Here is a 20608-nt window from a genome sequence, read left to right as displayed (position 1 = left end):
AGACACCATACATATGGTATTCATTTTCCCTCACTAATGCATATGGAGAGTGTATGTCTATCTATCTATCTATCTATCTGTCTATCTATCTATTTACTTATTTTTGTACATATCTGGGGATCTACGATGGATCAAAGATTCCATGAAGGAGTTAATGTTCTAAAAGGTTTGGTGACCCCCATTTTAAAAGAACCCAAGTTTCTTTATTACAATAAAAAAAAACATCACATGGTTAAAAATATCAAATGGGATCAGATTAGCTTGGAGGGGGGGAGTGTGGGTTATTAGGGTTTTTTGGTTGTTGGTAGTTTTTTTTTTAGTTTTTAGATTTTAGCATTTTAGTTTTTATAAATAGATTTTCAACACATATTTGTTAATATTCTATTATGTAACTATGTTACAATGTTCTTAAGTTTTGATATTATATATGTTGAATAAATAAAATATTTTTAAAAATCGAACAGAAACAAAAGTGTCTGCAATAGAGACAAAAAGCAAACTCTGACAAGTCAGCAAGAAGCTTAGGGCCACTGGCACAACACAACCCAGTGAGACTCAGAGATTCCAAAACTTGGGTCAAAAAGGCCACTGATCTGGAGGAAGTAAATCAAAGATCCTACACTGTCAGAACAGAGGGTGGTCCAATACCAAGGAGGAATTGAAAGAGCCTGCTGAAAACATAAGAGATACTGCAGGAACAGGCAAATGCAGAAGATTCAGTCTGCACAACAACAGAGGAAACACCACCACACTAGCACCTGTGTAAAGAAGATCCACATGTGTTTTCAAAGCACCTGACAGACTGAATCTCTTAGAAGAAAAAGAACTGCACATTTAAAAAGTTTGTGTTGCTGATGTTTATGTTTACATTTGTGTTGAACTTTAAACTGAAATTAATACGGTATTGCTGTGTCATGTTGTTAGATTAAACATCTCAAGGAAAGGGGATGTAGTGATAGAGTGCTAGTGATACTCCTGACAACCAGAGAGAGTTGGAGACTAGTTTGTTGCAGCTTGGTTTAATTCAAGATGGATGCCTCAACAAGGTAATGAGATTGATACCTAATAAAGTATAAATATTTTAAAACAACCAAAGTTTCTTTATTACAAATAAAAGCCACATCATAGTGTTGGGGGTTGGGAACAATCAAACAAGGATTATTGAATCTCTGCTTCAAATGCTTAATGTAATCTTTTAATCTTAAAAGTCAATGGAAGGAAATCGTACAAAAGTGGATCTGAGTACTGGTTTTGACAGGTGGTTAAATTTCTCTTGGAAAAATCAATAAATTAAATAATTCTATCATTGCAGTGAAGGAGCGATCAGTCCTGCACCCTTGGTCTTCCCTCTGAATCCATTATTTTCCTCTATAAAAAGCATACTCCTTATCAGAGTCATAAATACTGCTCACTCATGAGTGAATTGTTCACTTTTCCCTTCGATCTAATTCTGCTTCCAGTTCTTCAATTTCTCTCAGCAAGGCTCTTGTCTTTGGGTGGGACATTGCTCTGTCCTGTTCCTTCTGTTCCAAGTCCATGCTTAGATCACCTATCTTCTCTTCTACCTCTTGGTCATCCAGTTTGGATCTTAGTTCAAGGCAAAGTCTGCTGGAACAGATGCAATATTAGGTGAACACAAGGAATGGTTTTTTTAAAAATTTGGAGCCAGAATCTAACATTAGCTTCTACATTTATGCCACAGGATTTTGCAATGCAAACACATGTGGTCAAGCAGGAGCAAAATCAATGCTCTTGTCACAAATTCATCTGGATGAATACTTTTGAGAAAATAAGCAGAGCAACACACGTTGCTTTGAATGGATCTTCCTGGTTTTGTATGATGAGATTTAAGAACACAGGTGGAGTGATCATTACATGTTTGGAGAGTCTGCTGCTAATGTTAAGTGTTAATTTGTTAATTACTGGGCATCAACTGCCATAATGGATCCTCTGTAGACTGGATGGGTATAACTAGGAGTAGCCAGGAGACTGCAGATGCTGGACACTGAAGCCAAGTGCAATCTGATGAAAGAACTCAGCGGGTCAAGTAGCATCAGTGGGAGAAAACAAATGGTTGGTGTTTAAAGCCAACACTCTTCATCAGGACTGATTTGGTATTTGGCCTTCAAATGCTTACTATACACATTCATCACCTGGAGGAAGTACAAGGTGGAGGAGCATGTAGTAATAAGGATTGTAATGTAATTCTTCAAAAGGATATCAATAGATTAAATGACTGGGTAAAAATCTGGCAAATGGTCTTCAGCATGGGGAAGTATGAGGTCATGCACAGCAGTGAGAAGAATCAAAAAGTGGATTATTATATAAGTAAAAGAGAGACTGCAAACAAGTGAAGTTCAGTGAGATCTCGGTGTTTCTGCATGAACCACAAAATGTTGGCAGAGAAAGCACATGCCATGCTGGCCTTTATTGTGAAGGAGTAGGAGTTTAAGAAGAGGGAGGTTTTGTTACAGTTATACAGGGTGTAGGTGGGGCTACTGGGAGAAATCAGGACATAGTTTACTTCCTTTACCTAAGAAAAAGAGATAGTGTCATTACAGGCAGTCCAAATGAGATTAGTTTGATGAAAGATCCAGGCACGAAATGTCATCTATATACAGGTATCTTTACTACTCACGGATGCTGTTGGACCTGCTGAGTTTTTCCAGCATTTTTGTGTATTAACTCCAATCACAGCATCTACATGGTTTCTTGTTTCACTCCAAAGGAGATTCACCAGGCTTGAAAGAAAGACTAGATCGTTTGGGTCTGTATTTCAAGGAGTTTAGAAGAATGAGAGGTGACATTATTCAAACATATAAAGAAATGTGATTTTTATGGCTTAACTTTAATGATTTGGCACAATCTGCTGTTATTCATTGAACGCTCATAGCTTTAAAGCAACATGACCTTAATCTTAGTGAATGCAGTTACACATTTACCCATTGTTCTTCTCCATTTCACCCTGACATTCATTCATCTTTACATCTTGCTGGTCTTTTGATTGGGTTGACATTCCATTCACCTTTCTGGTTTCTCCATCCTGCGGCAGATGCAGAGAAGTATACAGGTCAGTGACAAATTCTCTCTTACCAGCATGCATCATTAACCCAAGAAGCCTCTTGGGTTAATTTACAAATATTTCAGAAAGTGTTAATCTGTACCGTTACTGTGTTCTGTTTGTTTGCATTAAGTGTTAGGTTCTTGAAAACATCAGGAATTGTCTGTAAGATGTAATGCAAGTTCAATTGGTTGTGAATGATGTGACTTTAAGGATGTTATTCCTTTAAGGACTGTGTCATGTGACTGGGTCACGACTGTACCTCGAAAGTTTCAGAGAGTGTCTATAATAAGACCTTAAATAAATGCACACAGATAGGGCAAAATTATGGCTGATCTTCTATCTCTATAATTTTCCTGTGCTATTTCCTTACTCCTTAAGCTCCTTTTGTCCATGTATTGCTTTCTGCACCCTTTGCAATAGATTTGGTTGGAGGTTAAGAATCCTAAAGAACACACACGTTGCAAAATTAAACTGAGGATTGTCTCAATGCCCTATTTTATAATAGGATAGTCTTAACACAGTTTAATCATACACATTTAATCCTCAATCACAGCACAGATCATTTATCCCATTGATATGTGCACTATATCTCCTTAATAGTCATGGACTCAAAAAAGTCATCAAATGCAAAGATTTTGCAATATATTTAATAGAGATGGTGAAGTGCTTTATAAATGCAATTCTTACCTTCTTTCTACTAAACTGCTTTAGACAGCTTTGGAACTCTGAATTTCTTTAAATTATGGAAGTCATTGACATAAAATAAATAAAAAGTATAAACATTACCTCTCTAAACACTGTCGTAGTTTCTGAATCATTCAGCCTGATGTTCAATAAGTCAGAAATTGTATCCATATCAATTTCTGGGCTGTCTTTTTGGAATAGATTGTCTCTTGGCTCGTGTCCACGTAAAGTAGGGGAAGCATAGAATCGTGTAAAGAATATTCCTTCGAAGATACCCTTTAGTGCCTAGGACAATAACATAGCATGTTTAAATCAGTAGGGGGCTATCCAAATCTTCACATCACATTTGAAATAACACAATTTTTGTTCTAACTGCAATTCTGCTAATTTATCTATGTTTTAATGTTTATCTTTTTTGGTCTCATGATGTATTGTGATAATTTAATTTAATTGCGCATCTTATGTATCTGTGTGGCTGCAGCAGGCAAGAATTTTGGTGCTTTTTTACATTGAACATGCATATGACAATAAACTCTTATATCCATAAATCCATAAGACATAGGAGCAGAAATAGGCTATTCAGTGCACTGAGTCAATCCCGCTATTCAATTATGAGCTGATTCATTTTCCCACTCAACTGCATTGCCTGGCCTTCTCCCCATAACCTTTGATGCCCTGGCTAAACAAGAACCTATCAATCAACAGTCTGTGGCAACAAGTTCCACAGATTCATCATCCTCTGGCTAAAGAAATTCCTCTACATCTCTATTCTAAGCGGAAGTCCTTCAATCTTGAAGCTGCACCCTCTTGTTCTACACTCTCCCACCATTGCATACAATCTTTCAACATCTACTCTGTCCATGCCTTTCAACATTGGAAATGTTTCAGTGATATCTCCATTCATTTTCCTAAATTCCAACATATAGAGGCCAAGAGCTGTCAAACGTTCATCACCCTTTCATAGATATGGCTGGAACTTAATTCTGGTGCTCTACCTGGTGGAAGTGCTCAAGGAAGAGAGCATTGGAATCATCATGTAGCTCGCCTGCAGCAAGGTGAGCCAAACAGTGGACCAGGACAAGAGAGAAGTCACCCACAGAAGCCAGTCGCTGGCGTCGAATGAACAACGTTTTGCAAGAATGCTGTAATATAAAGGCCACCATGTAACCGAAGTGATACAACAAAGTAAAATTAATTCTATTTGTTCTGGAATGCAAACATAAAATGCTGGAAGTATTCTTAAGGAGGTACTGTAGAACAATGATAGAGAGTAGAACATTAGTTACTTTATGCTTATACTTTCCAATCTTTGGCTTGGCTTCGCGGACGAAGATTTATGGAGGGGGTAAATGTCCACGTCAGCTGCAGGCTCGTTTGTGGCTGACAAGTCCGATGCGGGACAGGCAGACACGGTTGCAGCGGTTGCAGGGGAAAATTGGTTGGTTGGGGTTGGGTGTTGGGTTTTTCCTCCTTTGCCTTTTGTCCAGCATGCTAGCTTGAGTTTGTGAGCATCTTTTGAGGGGGAGGACGTGGAGGGGGAGGACGTAGAGGGGGAGGACGTGGAGGGGGAGGACGTAGAGGGGGAGGACGTGGAGGGGAAGGAAAGGACGTGGACCTGTCCTCGGGCCTGCACAAAGGAGCTTTTAGGTGGAGTGCAGTGTGCGCAGTACTGGCCCCACCCTTTACACCCATGGTTCGTGTGCCGTGGCCAAGCAAGCTGGGACGTGGCAGCGAGGTCCTTGGGTCATAGGTTTTATATCGGAGTGGCCTTCTCCTATGCAGGTTTCTTACCCGGGCTGGAGGGGTCTGCCTCCCCTCCTAGGTCGGACCATATTGACCTATTTCCAATAGGTTAAGGTTAAATAACAGGCTGGAATCAAATATAGGTGGGACATTTCCATAATAGATGGTGAAGGACTCAATCCCAAAATGTTGGTTATGTATCCTTGCTTTTGCTATATAAAAGATACTGTTTGACCTGGAGAGCTTCTCCAGCATTTTGTGTTTTTGCTTCAACCATGGTGTCTACAGAATTTTGTGATTTACATAATGGGTGGTCGCTTCACTTTGCTACATTATTACTCACACAGTGAAGCTATATTAGAAGAGAATCCCCCCCCCCCCCCAATCCCACCACCCCTTATGCTACAAACCACAAGGCTCTTGCAGTTGGGGACTCATAGGGGCTGTAGGCTGCTTAATCTGGATCATGGCAATAAGGTATCGGTGTTGGGGTTCACAAGGGTGCTGATGGCAATAAGGGGACCCAAAGGGCCTTGGTCCCTGAAGGCTTCCCGATCGTGTTGAAGGTTTGGATCTGGGGTTTGGTTGCTGATGTACAGGAGTCTGTGAGGCTCCAGAGGCTGCAGGAGACGAATCCATAGTCATTCTGTGGCTCTAAAGGGACTCTCTTTAGCTTATCTTTATTGATCAGAAGACCCAGACATGCCTCGACATGCTGCTGGCTCAAGTCCAAGGCAGGTATGAGGGAGGAGACTAGGGCACTTAGCCTTTATTAGGGGACCTTATGGGGAGGAGCTACAGGTACAGAAGGCAGGCCAGCCTGCCCAGCCGAGTGAGGACATGCCCGCAGTACCATGTTCCACCACACTGTAAGGGTCACCTGGAGACATGAATGTTTCTTTCTCTGCCTGCCGGAGGCTGAAGGCAATTTTGTGTAATATTACATCCTGTACTATTATATGAGAATAAAGGAATCTTGAAGATTTTCCTGTGGTACGCCAGTGTAAATCCAAATTACTGAATGCATTCTATATATGCATCTGGCAAACTTGGGAAAATTTGTTCCCGATCTCCTGTGAACTTGAAATGAAATCATAAGGAGTCCTGAGGCTATTTGATCCATAGAAGGCAATTTGTCTATTATTGGACCTTGGTGCCACTGTGCTTATTTCCACATGTAATCACTGGATTGAGATTATAGCATAATCTTAAATAGTGATCACATGGGCAAATGCAACATCCAAATGATTCCTTTCATTAGGGAACCATGTTTCCCATTCATATGAACTGATCCTCTCAGGACCATGTTCCCCTCTGGAGGAGATGCCTCTGGCCATGATTGGCTTTCTGACTTTGAACTAAGATAGGAAGTGGGATCAGCCAGTGCAGCAGGAACATGTCTCTGCATTTTCACTTGGTAAGGGATGGACATTTTTTCCTGAGAATATATTGGACTAAATAAAGCTGCTTTACCTACCTGATAGAAAAAGGAATTACGGAAGGCATTGTGTGTGTAATTGTTCGTCGGCAGACTGGAGGCAAGAAGCAGGTTTATCTCAGGGACCTTTAAGGTATTAAAGAAAATGTCATTCTTATGTCATGTGACAGTAACAACTAGTTGTAACAGGGACAACTGTAACCCAGGACATGGGATTACAATGGACATCTCTCACATTATTATAAAATAGATTTCAATGAAGAGTAAAATCTGATTGAGTGATCTTATAAATTGTCCATTAAATGTCCATTAAGCAATTTTTACACAATAAAAGCTATCCTATAGACCTTTAGTGCTGCTGTGAAGCCTCATTGGACTTAACAAATCAGCACTGGGTGCTGCTCAACTCTGCATTAAATTCATGAATGGACTCAGCTCAGACTATCACACAAAACTTTCTCCCACCCAACGACTCCATCTACACTACCCTCTGCCTTGGTAAAGCAACCAACAAATTAAAAGACTCATCCCATCCTGACACACTCTTTTCTCTCCTCCCTTTAGGAAGAAGACAGATGGATGTGAGATCACATACCATTATACTCAAAGACAGGTTCTTTCCAGATTCCTGAACAAAACTCACATCAGTAAAATAAAGTTGCTTTGGAACAGTTAGATCCAATATCAGGAGAAATGTCTTAATCCAGAAATGGAAAACCTGTGTATCTCTCCTCCAAGTTATTTGTCTCTGTCTTATGCACTCCACTGTGTTTTTACTATTTTACTGGGTTGACAAGCTGAACTGCTCACAAAACACACTTTCTCACTGTGACCATAAACTTGAAACTTGACTCTGTGTTTCAGTCTAACATGGGGGTAACTAAAAGTTCTATAATATGAAAAATTGCCTTAATGAGCAGTGTGTGTATTTCAGTGATTATTAATAATGACATTCCAAACAATTCAATATTATTATTCAGTAAATGAAGGAAGGGTTTCTGCTTGTGAGAATGATGGATGATAGTGGTGTGAGTGTATAATCATAAAATGTAAAAGGCTTGACATTTAGAAGGAGGCCATTTGTTCCATTGTGTTCATGCTGATCAAGTGGTCACACATATTCTGTATCTAGAATACTGCTAATAACATGGTTCTTACTGCCTCCGCTTTGTTGGAACCAAGGAAAACTGCCTCAGGACCTTCGTGATGCCATCATCATCACCCTGTACAAAAACAAAGGCGAGAAATCAGACTGCTCAAACTACAGGGGAATCACGCTGCTCTCCATTGCAGGCAAAATTTTCGCTAGGATTCACCTAAATAGAATAATACCTAGTGTCGCCGAGAATGTTCTCCCAGAATCACAGTGCAGCTTTCGCGCAAACAGAGGAACTACTGACATGGTCTTTGCCCTCAGACAGCTCCAAGAAAAGTGCAGAGAACAAAACAAAGGACTCTACATCACCTTTGTTGACCTCACCAAAGCCTTCGACACCGTGAACAGGAAAGGGCTTTGGCAAATACTAGAGCGCATCGGATGCCCCCCAAAGTTCCTCAACATGATTATCCAACTGCACGAAAACCAACAAGGTCGGGTCAGATACAGCACTGAGCTCTCTGAACCCTTCTCCATTAACAATGGTGTGATGCAAGGCTGTGTTCTCGCACCAACCCTCTTTTCAATCTTCTTCAGCATGATGCTGAACCAAGCCATGAAAGACCTCAACAATGAAGATGCTGTTTACATCCGGTACTGCACGGATGGCAGTCTCTTCAATCTGAGGCGCCTGCAAGCTCACACCAAGACACAAGAGCAACTTGTCCGTGAACTACTCTTTGCAGACGATGCCGCTTTAGTTGCCCATTCAGAGCCTGCTCTTCAGCGCTTGATGTCCTGTTTTGCGGAAACTGCCAAAATGTTTGGCCTGGAAGTCAGCCTGAAGAAAACTGAGGTCCTCCATCAGCCAGCTCCCCACCATGACTACCAGCCCCCCCACATCTCCATCGGGCACACAAAACTCAAAACGGTCAACCAGTTTACCTATCTCGGCTGCACCATTTCATCAGATGCAAGGATCGACAACGAGATAGACAATAGACTCGCCAAGGCAAATAGCGCCTTTGGAAGACTACACAAAAGAGTCTGGAAAAACCAACTGAAAAACCTCACAAAGATAAGCGTATATAGAGCCGTTGTCATACCCACACTCCTGTTCGGCTCCGAATCATGGGTCCTCTACCGGCATCACCTACGGCTCCTAGATCGCTTCCACCAGCGTTGTCTCTGCTCCATCCTCAACATTCATTGGAGCAACTTCATCCCTAACATCAAAGTACTCGAGATGGCAGAGGCCGACAGCATCAAATCCACGCTGCTGAAGATCCAACTGCGCTGGGTAGGTCACGTCTCCAGAATGGAGGACCATCGCCTTCCCAAGATCGTGTTTTATGGCGAGCTCTCCACTGGCCACCGTGACAGAAGTGCACCAAAGAAGAGGTACAAGGACTGCCTAAAGAAATCTCTTGGTGCCTGCCACATTGACCACCACCAGTGGGCTGATATCGCCTCAAACCATGTATCTTGGCGCCTCACAGTTCAGCGGGCAGCAACCTCCTTTGAAGAAGACCGCAGAGCCCACCTCACTGACAAAAGACAAAGGAGGAAAAACCCAATACCCAACCCCAACCAACCAATTTTCCCCTGCAACTGCTGCAACCGTGCCTGCCTGTCCCGCATTGGACTTGTCAGCCACAAACGAGCCTGCAGCTGACGTGGACATTTACCCCCTCCATAAATCTTCGTCCGCGAAGCCAAGCCAAAGAAGAAGGAGGGAATATACACAGGTTTACCATTTCTGGATTAAGACATTTCTCTTGCTATTGAATCTAACTGGCATACTGCATACACTGGACATTCTAGTCATTGGGAATATTCTCCTTGATTTCAGATTTCAGATTTATTGTCAGAGTACGTACATGACATCACATATTCTTTTTCCTGCAGGTGAGGCTGAATCACCACTACTGGTAGTCCAAAAAAACTCTACATAATGTGTACATGTGAACAAATAAACAACTGAAAACTGATAACGAAATGTAAACAACCTAACTGTGGAATAGAGAGAGAATTTTTAAAAAAGCAATAAAGTGCAAAAGTAAGAGTCGTTAAATGAGTCCCTGATTGAGTTTATTGATGAGGAGTCTGATGGTGGAGGAATAGCTTGGTGGTGTGAGTCTTGTGGCGCCTATTCCTCTTTCCTCGTGGTAAAAGCAAGAGCAGAGCATGTGGTGTGTGTTGTGGATCCTTGATGATTGTTGCTGCTCTCAGACAGCAGCATTCCCTGAAGATGTTCTTGATGGTGGGGTAGTCTTTGCCTGTGATGTCCACTACCTTTTGGATGGATTTAAACTCAGGACTATTTGTTTTCCCATACCAGATCATGATGCAGAAATTTGCCAGGGTTTCTGATGTCATACCAAACTTCCGCAAACTCCTTGATGCTCTTTCTTCACGATGCCGTTAGTGTGTTGGGCCCAGGAAAGATCGTCTGAGATAATGACTCCCAATAACTTAAATTTGCTCACTCTCTCCACCTCTGATCCCCCAGTGATCACTGAATCTCTGGTTTTCCCTTCCTGAGGTCAACAATCAGCTTCTTGGTAAGCTCAATCAGCCTAGTCATGTTAGAATTGTATAGGTTTATGTGAAATTGTTCTGAACTCCAGTGATTATTGACTCAATTAATCCTCATATGTCAACCCTGTCATTCTACCTACTAAGCTGGCAATGTTTGGAAATTATGTTTCAGTAGCTATTCTACAAAAACTTTCAAATTCTTTGTAAACATTCTTTAATCATCCCTCGGCAGCCTGTATTTCAACTAAAAATAAACATTAATAATTATGTGGACATATTGGTTGAAAGTTAAATGCTTCATGGTTTGAGATCTCAAGAAAGAAAATAGAGGGAAAGTTAAATCTTGATTTCAAGAAAGAGAGAGAGTGAAAAATTCCACTTCCAAGTTTCCTCACTAATATTATCAATGTGCCGCAACTCACATTGATCACTCTCTGCACAAGCTTGGCTATAAAGTTTCCAAAACGATAGACAGCTAGTTCCATCACAGAAATCTTCTCAGGAGTCAATGGCACCAGCTTTCCTTCACATGTGCATGTTGCATCCATAATATCCATGTAGGGCTTTCCCGTTTCTGTCACAGAAAGATACCTCTTTTAATCAACAACAACCTGCTCTTCATGCCATAGCAAGGTCAAAAGGTGCTTCAATGAAGAATTATCAAACACAATTTGTTACCAGACAGGGATATTAGGACTGATGATCAAAAGTTTAACCAAATTGGTGGAAGGAAATGCTTGCATCTGTGTCGGGCCTTAAATGTTGCAAACTATCTTGCAGTCAATGCTCTTTTTGTAATCCCATCATCGGTGAAGAGACAGAGATGTCGCAGCCAACAAGTTCCCACAAGGAATGCAATGATCCAATTTTATGAACATTGGTTGATGGATAAATATTGCTAGAGCACCATGATATTGAAAAAGTTCTATGAGATCTTTGTACCATGATAGAGAGCAGAGCAAGTCTCGGATTAACATCACATCCAATATCAGTACAGCATTGCCTTAGTTACAGACTAAGTATCACCCTTTATTTTTTTGTTTGAGTTTCTATAGGGGGAATTATACTCAGAATATTCAGCTGAGGCATGAGAATTTTAACCACTGAATGGCTGCAAGTTCAAAAGGGAACCTTCAAGGAAGAGTAGGAGAGCTTTAGGGAGGGAAATCCTGAGCTCATTTCTTGATAGCTAAGTGCATATGCATCATTAAAGGAGTGTGTGAAATCAGGGATGCTCAGAAGAATGGGAGAAAGTTACTGATGGGTAGGGTAAACCCATGGAGGGATTTGAAGATAAAGAGCAGAATGATAAAATGAAAGATTGGGTCAAGCAACAAGATGTGATGATTGACAATCACAAGGAGAGTAGCAGATAAAGGATTTAATCTAAAGATAGAGAAGTTCCAGATCAGAAATCTTATATTCAGCTCTCGACCAATCAATGAACACATCACTCAACCTTGATACTTGACTTTGGATTGAATCGTCCACTGTTGATCCTCTTTTATTTGGAGAACCTCCCTCTCCTCTGGACCTGCTTTCAGGTGTTCACTTATTTCTGCAAGGAGCTTGAACAGAGGGGACTTTAGAAGCATCTTGGACCAATTTTTCTCTATGGATGTGAAAATATATAACTTCAATAAATGTGAACACAAATGTGCTGAATTTCCATAACCCCTTGGTGCCAGGCAGACCAAGCTTTATTTAGGTGTGTTGAGCTTTCATTCTCTCATTATCCCTTTCATCTTCATTTTCTCACCTGTGCTCTTAAGGTACTCCCATTAATTGGAGTTTTGAAAACTACATTCTTTTTACAGACTATTTTGATGTACGACTCTTGCTGGATTAAATTGTAACTGCATCTCTTTTCAAACACAACAACAGAGGAATGGGAAACAGAAGAAAGCCAAATGTTAATTCACATCTGCACCAGAATTCACATTCTTAGAGGAAAATACAGTAAAACCCCTGTTTTCTAGAATCCAAGCAAGCAGCAGTGTCAAGCAACTGGCAAGAAAAAAAAATGAGGAAAATAAATTAAAAAAAAGAAAATAAATAAGAATAAAATAATTAGATAAAAATATACAAATTTAAAATTGTAAAAGTAAATGTTCTTTGAAGTAACATATAAACCTTTGGCGAAGATGGGAGCAAATATTTTCCCTGTGGAGTGCTTTGCTCATAGCAGCTGTTTGAATAAAGTTGTGTTAAACAGCAATGGTGTCATCCAGGATGAAGAACTGGTTGATGGTGCGTGCCATTGGGATGTCTCTCTTAAACTGTCTCCTTATCCCTGCTTAGTAAGAGTTGCACTGGTCAGAGGCTTTATCTGTAATCTTGGAAGAGGGGAGATTAATTATCTATAATATTATTCTTCATCTTTCATGCGGCTTTGTGGAGGGGGAGCAACCTACAGATGCAGCAATGATTAAATGTTTTCAAAGAATTTAACAGGAAATAAAGTAAAATGCTTGAAGGTTTATATATTCATGCAAATAAAGTTGTTCAGTGTAAGGTCAATATAGTGTTTTTGTCTTTTGTCTTTTAAGCTATTTGTTCTTAATGCAGTTAGATATTATAAAGGTAAGTCTCAAGCAACCGGAAAATATACTTATTCAGCATCTACCAATGAGCAGGATACCAGGAGTTTTTACTGTATTGTACCTTTGGAATAAACATTTTACTTTAGAGGATGTTAGCAAGATTGAAGGAAGAACTTAGTCATAGAGTTCTGCAGCATGGAAACAGGCCCTTGGGCCCATCCTATCAATGCTGACCACCCAAGTCCCAATCTACACCATGCCTCATAACTTCAGCCTTAATCAAACATGTATCCCTTTTCATTCCACCCCCTGTACTCCCACCCTCTTTACTGAAATAGTGATATTGGAAACATGCAAACTAGGATTTTCTGGCCCTCTAGCCAAGTTGTGCTACTTCAGTTCCAACACTGGCAACTATCTGACAATGTGGAAAATTGCTCAGCTATGTCCCATTCACAAAGTGCAGGACAAATCCAATCCAGCTAATTACCATGTAATCAAGTCAACTTTCAATTACCACCAAAATAACATAAACTGCTATTGGCATTGCCATCAAATGTCACTTAACTCATCAATAACCTACTCACTAATCGTTTCACCACAGTCACTTGTCTTCAGACTTCATTTCATCTTGGGTCTTAAGCAATGGACTGAATTCCAGAGGTGACCTGAATGTAACTGCCCTTAAAATCAAGCCAGCATTTGACTGGGATTGGCATCAAGTCTCCCCGATAAAACTGAAGTCAATGGGCATCAACGGGAAAGCACTTCAAATGTTGGGGGCCATACCTCAAAAAGAAGATGCTAATGGTTATCAGATATCCGTCACCTCAGACTCAGGATGTCTGTAGGAGCTTCCGATGGCCGTGCCTTCAGCTATTTCCTTCCATTCTCAGATTGGAGATGGAGATGTTTGCTGACGATTGGACAATGTTCAGTTCATTGGCAACTCCTCAGCAAATGAAACAATCTGTTCCTGCATGCCACCAGACCCAGACAATGTTCCGACATGGGCTGACAAGTGACAAGAAATATTTTCAGCACAAAATGCCTAGCATTTACCATCTTCAACAAGAGATAGACAATCCACCAGTAACACACCGAGGGTCAGCATTGACTTGAAATTCAACTGAACCAGTTTTATAAACACTGTGGCTATAAGGGTAAGTCAGAAGCTGGGAATGCCTCTGTAACTCAGTCCCTGTCATTCCAAAGCCTCTCCACCACTACAAATCAAAAATCAGGAGAATGATGGGATATTCCAAACATTTCTGGATGAATGCAACTCCAATAAACAGAGATCATCTCCATCCAGGATAAACTGCCTGCTGGCTTGGCATCCTATCAAACATGCATTCCTTCCTCCAGTGCACAGTAAGCTATTCCAGTGAGATATTGCATCCCACAAGCACACTCTCCTCAGCTACAAAAGACATAACTACTTAAGGTAAAGGAGAGAGAAAACAATAGTAATTGAATTGTCCAACCTTTGTTCGATACAAGGTTCAGGGTGCCGGGGGAAAGGATAATGTTCCTGTCAGTCTCCAGAAGATTTATTAGTTGCTTGATAAGAGGAATCATCTTCCAATTGGAGACATCTGGTGACCCATGAAAGAGATCGGCATTTTTGCCCCTGGTCAGCTGATAATCACCAAAATGATAGACATGTCCAGATAGAACACACTAAAATGCAAAGTTACACCAGGTGAAGGGTACACATTGGAACAGTCGAATTAGATCACAAAGATTTTTTTTCCTCTGGTTCTAAGCATTACAATCAACGTTTCACAAGATGCCATGCTCAGGACGAAATTTACCTTGGCTTCCAGTCCGCACAGTTCTGCCAGATCTCGCAGATGTTCCAGTCTGATGTACATCATATCAAGGCAAGTCCATTGGTTTATTATATTTTGCTGAAACTCTTGAGTTAGAAGGGATTTCAACTGGAGGTAAATGAGAATGACCAATCAGAAATGCATTCAGTACAAGGTTTTGTTGGGATAAAGGGTTCACATGATATCTTTTATTCAGATTGTTACTCAGCTTCACTTTAATCAAAGTGATTGCTGTGGAGAAGCAAGAGTCTGTTGATGCTGGAATTATGAGAGAAAAAAAAACACTGTGAGCTATGTAATGCCTGTGTAGGCAAAAGTCATGTGTCGATGGTTTAGGTCGATGTCTCACAGAGAGACAGACAAATATCAGAAGTGGGAAACGAACACAAGGGGGAGTGTGTACTGAAATTGGTAAAAAATAATCTTTGTGCCATTGGGTTGTCGGCTACCAAAGTGGAATACAAGGTGTTGTTCTTCTGCTTTGTGCTTGGCCTCATTATGACTCACTCCCCCCTCCTCCAGTACATACTCCTGCAACTATAGGTGGTGCAACAGTCATCTCCTCACTCCTCCTTTGCCACCATCCAAAGGTTCCCCTACATTGGCTAACCAAGTATAGATGAGGAGACCGTCCAGTGGGGCCCCTGGATTCTGTATTCTAGCATTCTGTATTGTAGCATTCTGTCTAAAATGGCCACTGACCTTCCAGGTGGCATGTCATTTCAATTCCTCTCCAGTTACCTTTCCTCGGCCTTCTCATTGGGTCCTCATTCTCAGGTGTTGACTGTCCTATTCCCTTCACAGATGCTGTCTAACCTGCTGTGTTTTTCTTTGCTCCAGTAGTAATAAAAATTTGTTGGCTTGTGTGAAGGACAAAAGCAACTTTGATGGTCAGGCAAGGGAAAACATTTAATTAAACAAAAAAAAACACGATGAAAGAAAAGATCAGAGCAAACTGAGCACAAGCTGCATGCATGGTGAACCCACCTGAGGATAGCCCAGTGGAGAAGCCTCTTTGGAGTGTTGATAGAAGTCCTCCTGCACTTTCTGCAATTGACCTCTCAGTTGAGACTCATCTTGACTCATCTTTGCAGTGAACTGCTTCATCTTTTCCAGCATCGTTTGAGCTGCAGCTAAGAGTAACATCTGCTGTTCCACTTCTTCTTTGTCAACTGTACAGTGAAGACAGGAGAGTGTGAAACTGTGGTGCGCTGTTAGCCAGAATCAGACACACACAAGGTAAGGACTGTACAACAGGCTTTAATCCACAAAGATTTCCACAGAGGCCAGGCTGGCTGTGGCTGCAGCAACTCTGAGTGAGGCCTCAGGAGGCCGCCGCAGGCTTATATCCCAGAGGGTGATTGACACCTGACCGGGTGGGGCTTGATCCCTTCAGGTCGACTGATTGACAGCCGGCCAGGTGTTGTCCTGTCCCCTTACACTCCTGTAGGTTCAGAGGTTTCCCCCTGCCTTAGGCCGGTGGTACACTCCTGCAGGTACAGAGGTTTCCCCCTGCAGTAGGCTGGTGGTTCACTCCTGCAGGTACAGAGGTTGCCCCCGGCAGTAGGCTAGTGGTGTACCACCACAGAAACAACTAAAATGGCGAAGGGAAGAGTCCAACAGAAATGCAAAACATTGCAGTGATCCTGCACTGCTACAGAGCCAACATAGGAAGATTCTATCTCTTGGCCACTTGATGACTAAGAACAAAATGGGTGCAATAGGCTATTGAGGCCTTTGACCTTGGTTCATCATTCTCTGAGATCCCGGGTGATCTGCTTCCCCAGCCAATCACTGTAGCCTTTGATTCCTTTGGTGCTCAACTATCGACTGACCCAAATTTGAATACTTTCAATGACTAAGTTTGTTGGGGAAGGAAGGCTAAGGGTAATTTTTCAGATAAAGAGGTACAAATGCCTAGAAGAGAAAAAGTTAGCAAGTCCAGAAAATAGAACGAGTAAGTGGAAATTAAGGCAATCAAAGCTAAATTGCATCTAATTAAACACAGCACCTAATAGCCTGAATATGCCTGAGATTGTCTGATCTTGGAAGCTAAGCAGGCTCAGGCCTGGTCAATATTTGGAGGGGAGATTGCCTAGGAACACCAGGTGCTGTAGGTTTCTGTGAGGGGTGCTGGACAAAGTTGGCGACTCTGTCTGCCTTACGGTAGACAAAAGTTAAAGAATTTCAGGTATGTTACATTCTAAATGTAGGATTACATGACAATAATGGAATGTTTACATTTATCTTTTTTTTACAGTAACTAGTAAGGTAGATGGTCAGAGTTTTAATTAATGCAGGGGTCTACAATCTTTTTTTTGCCATCGCTGAGACATGGCTGAAGGATGGGCTGGACTGTCAATTCTGTACCTGGGGAACAGATTTTTTTGAAGAAGGCTGGGGGTGGGGAAGGGGGTGGAAGAAAAGAGAAGGTAATGTATTGTTAGTCTAAAATTGCATTACTTCATTATTGATGGGGGAATATAGAAGGCTCATCAAATGCAGATCCTGTGGAACCAATTTGATCGAATGATTAGAAGGAGCAACAAAGCATTTTAATGAAGGCAGGAAAGTAGATGAAATTTGCATAGGCTTTAGTGAAGCCTTTAGCAAGATGGGAAACAGAAGCAGGTAGTTGTATTCGGACATAATATTACCTTGTGACACCAAAACAATCACATCAGTTGGCATCAAGGATGAAAAGTTGGACTCTTGCACGTGCCTGCGTTGTGCTTCACTCTGGGCACAGTCTTGTAAAAGACCAAGGATTTCACCAAGAGCTCTCACCTTTTCCTCAACCTGAAGACAATCAAGTACAAAGATTTATAGAACATAGAACACAGAACATTACATCACAGGCCCTTCAGCCCTCGATGTTGTGCTGACCCATATATTCCTTAAAAACGGTACTAAACCTATCCTACCTTGTAACCCTCGATTTTTATTTCATTCATGTGGCTGTCTGAGAGTCTCTTAAATGCCTCTAATGTTTCAGTCTCCACCACCATCCATGGCAAGGCATTTCAGGCACCCACAACTCTCTGCATACCCTAATGTCTCCCCTAAACTTTCCTCCCTTCATCTTGTACACACGTCCTCTGGTGTTCGCTATTCCTACCCTGGGAAACAGCTGATGGCTGTCTACCCTATCTATGCCTCTCATAATCTTGAAGACCTCTATCAGTCTCTTCTCACATCATTCTATGCTCCAAAGAGAAAAATCCCAGTTCTACTAACCTTGCCTCTTAAGACTTGCTTTTCAACCCAGGCAACATCCTGATAAACCTTCTCTGCACTCTTCCCATAGCTTCCACATCCTTCCTATAATGAAACGACCAGAACTGAACACAATACTCCAAGTGTGGTCTTACCATAGATTTGTACAGTTGCAACATGACCTCTCTATTCCTCAACTATAGGACCCCATAGGCCTTCTTAACTATCCTATCAACCTGTGCGATGACCTTGAGAGATGTAGGGATGTGGACCTCAATATTCTCTGTTCATCCACACTCTTAAGTAACTGACCATTAACCCTATATTTGGTCTTCTGGTTTGTCCTTCCAAAATGCATTATCTCACACTTATCCAGATTGAAATCCATCTGCCACTTTTATGTCTAACTCTGCATCCTGTCTCTATCCTCTTTTAACCTTCGATAACCTTCAGTTCCATCCACAACTCCTCCATCCTTTGTGTATTCCGCAAACTTACTGACCTATCCATCTGCCTCTTCATTCAAGTCATTTATAAAAATCACAAAGAGCAGGGGTCCCATAACAGACCCTTGCAGCTCTCCACTAGTCACCGAGCTCCAGGCAGAATACTTTCCTTCCATTACTACTCTCTGCTTTCTTCTTGCAAGCCAATTTTTTATCCATACAGGCAAGGTTCCACTGATCCCAAGCCTCATGACTTTCTGGATGAGTCTCTCATAGGGAACCTTGTCAAAAGCCTTGCTAAAATCCATGTACACCACATCTACTGCCCTACTCTCATTAACTTCTCTTGTTACTGCCTCAAAAAACTCATGAGGCATGACCTTCCCTTCACAAAGCCTTGCTGACTATCCTTCAGTAGACCGTACTTTTCCAAATACTCATTGATCCTATCCTTAAGAATCCTCTCCGATAGTTTGCCTACCACTGTCATAAGACTCACCGCTCTATAATTCCCAGGATTCTCCCTATTACCTTTTTTAAACAAGTGGACTAGATTTGCCATTCTCCAAACCTCCGGCACCTTCCCTGTGGCCAAAGATGATTCAAAGATCAGAGCTACTGCCCCAGCTTTCTCTTTTCTCACTTCCCACAGCAATCTGGGGTATATTGTGTCCAGCCCTGGGACTTATAAATCTTGATGTTTTTAAGAAGATCCAACACTTCCTTAATCTCCGCATTATCCAGCACTCAGGCCTGTTCTATTTCAACTTCACCACGATCAAGGTCCTTTTCTTTAGTGAATACTGAAGCAAAATATTCATTTAGGACCTCCCCAACCTACTCTGCCTCAGGGTCGGCGCCAAGGTGGGGGAGGCATCCATGGGCATTGCCCCCCAAAACAAGCCGCAGTGTCCCCCTATATGGTCACGGCCATCCCTGGCCGTCAGACCCTCCACACTCCCTCCTGCATCAGTAGCGTCTAGATTGGTGCATGGTAGCAACTCTCCACCTGCCCCCGGCCGCGTCACTAGCGTGTGTCAAGCATCAGTAGCATCTCGTGATGCTTGATGCAATAAAAAGAGTGTCCTCATGCATTATTGACAGGTAGGTCCTCAGAACCCCCCATCCACTTGACAGGTTCCTGCCACCCCCCCCACTAAATGAACCCCCCTCAAAATCACTAATTTCCCCCTCTAACACATATTCTGGCACCAACCCTGCTCTGCCTCAAGGCACATGTTGCCTCCTTTATCCTTTAGCAGTCCCACCTTCATTCTTATTATTCTTCTGTTCTTCACATACACACAGAATGCCTTGGGGTTTTCCTCACTCAAACATGCCAAGATTGGGAGGAGTCACGTGATGGAGTAGTGGCCGGTCAAGGAATTCCAGCCCTCTCCCGAAAAGTTTAAAAAAAACACACAAAGCACAAAGGTACAAGATTAAAATTTCTAATAAAGTAAAAATAAAGGTGAGAAGAAAATGGCAGTGAAGAGAGAAAAGTCGAAAACAACGGGAAGAAAAGAGGAAGAAAGAATGTCGGAAGAAGAAGGTGAAGGCCTTACCTGTCCGAAGAGGCCCGCCGTGGAGAGAGAAGCCCGCTCCCTTAGGTCAGTGGAAGTCCCGGGCTCGGGACTACAAAAATGGCTCGCAGAGCCGAGTAAAAGTGCGCATCCGCGCATGAAAAAAACACACTGACGGGAGGGGGGAACAGCTGCGGAGTTGATCCCCACAGCTGAGAGAGACACCTGCAGCACAGCAGCAGGTGCAGAACACAGACAATAACGACAACAAGAAAGAAGAGGGTAAAAAGAAAACAAGGAAACAACAGATGGTCAACCCAGAGGAAGAAGAAGAAGAACAGAAAGAAATGGAAGAAGAAGAGAAAGGCAAGACAATGGATGTATCTTTTTTTAAAGAATATATGGAATCAATGAAAGAATGGCAATTACAAGAATTTAATGAGATAAAAAGAAGAATTAAGAATGCAGAAGAAAAAATG

General features: G+C 41.8%; 1 protein-coding gene across 1 annotated transcript in view; it reads right to left on the bottom strand.

The window, feature by feature from the left end:
* Positions 1-1173: 1173 nt before the first annotated feature.
* LOC138742113 (uncharacterized) overlaps positions 1174-20608 on the bottom strand; it is a 45287-nt gene continuing 25852 nt past the window's right edge. The window contains exons 13-23 of the mRNA XM_069896298.1: positions 17602-17743; positions 15932-16116; positions 14927-15052; positions 14597-14792; positions 12026-12178; positions 10989-11140; positions 6969-7055; positions 4744-4890; positions 3851-4033; positions 2943-3043; positions 1174-1605 (exon numbers count right to left, since the gene is read on the bottom strand). Coding sequence (XP_069752399.1) covers positions 1428-1605; positions 2943-3043; positions 3851-4033; positions 4744-4890; positions 6969-7055; positions 10989-11140; positions 12026-12178; positions 14597-14792; positions 14927-15052; positions 15932-16116; positions 17602-17743 — 1650 coding nt within the window. The 3' untranslated portion in view covers positions 1174-1427. The remainder of the gene's footprint in view (positions 1606-2942; positions 3044-3850; positions 4034-4743; positions 4891-6968; positions 7056-10988; positions 11141-12025; positions 12179-14596; positions 14793-14926; positions 15053-15931; positions 16117-17601; positions 17744-20608) is intronic.

This window comes from Narcine bancroftii, chromosome 8 (genome assembly GCF_036971445.1).
Source record: "Narcine bancroftii isolate sNarBan1 chromosome 8, sNarBan1.hap1, whole genome shotgun sequence".
Lineage (NCBI taxonomy): Eukaryota > Metazoa > Chordata > Chondrichthyes > Torpediniformes > Narcinidae > Narcine > Narcine bancroftii.
This window is presented reverse-complemented; position numbering and strand designations above follow the sequence as displayed.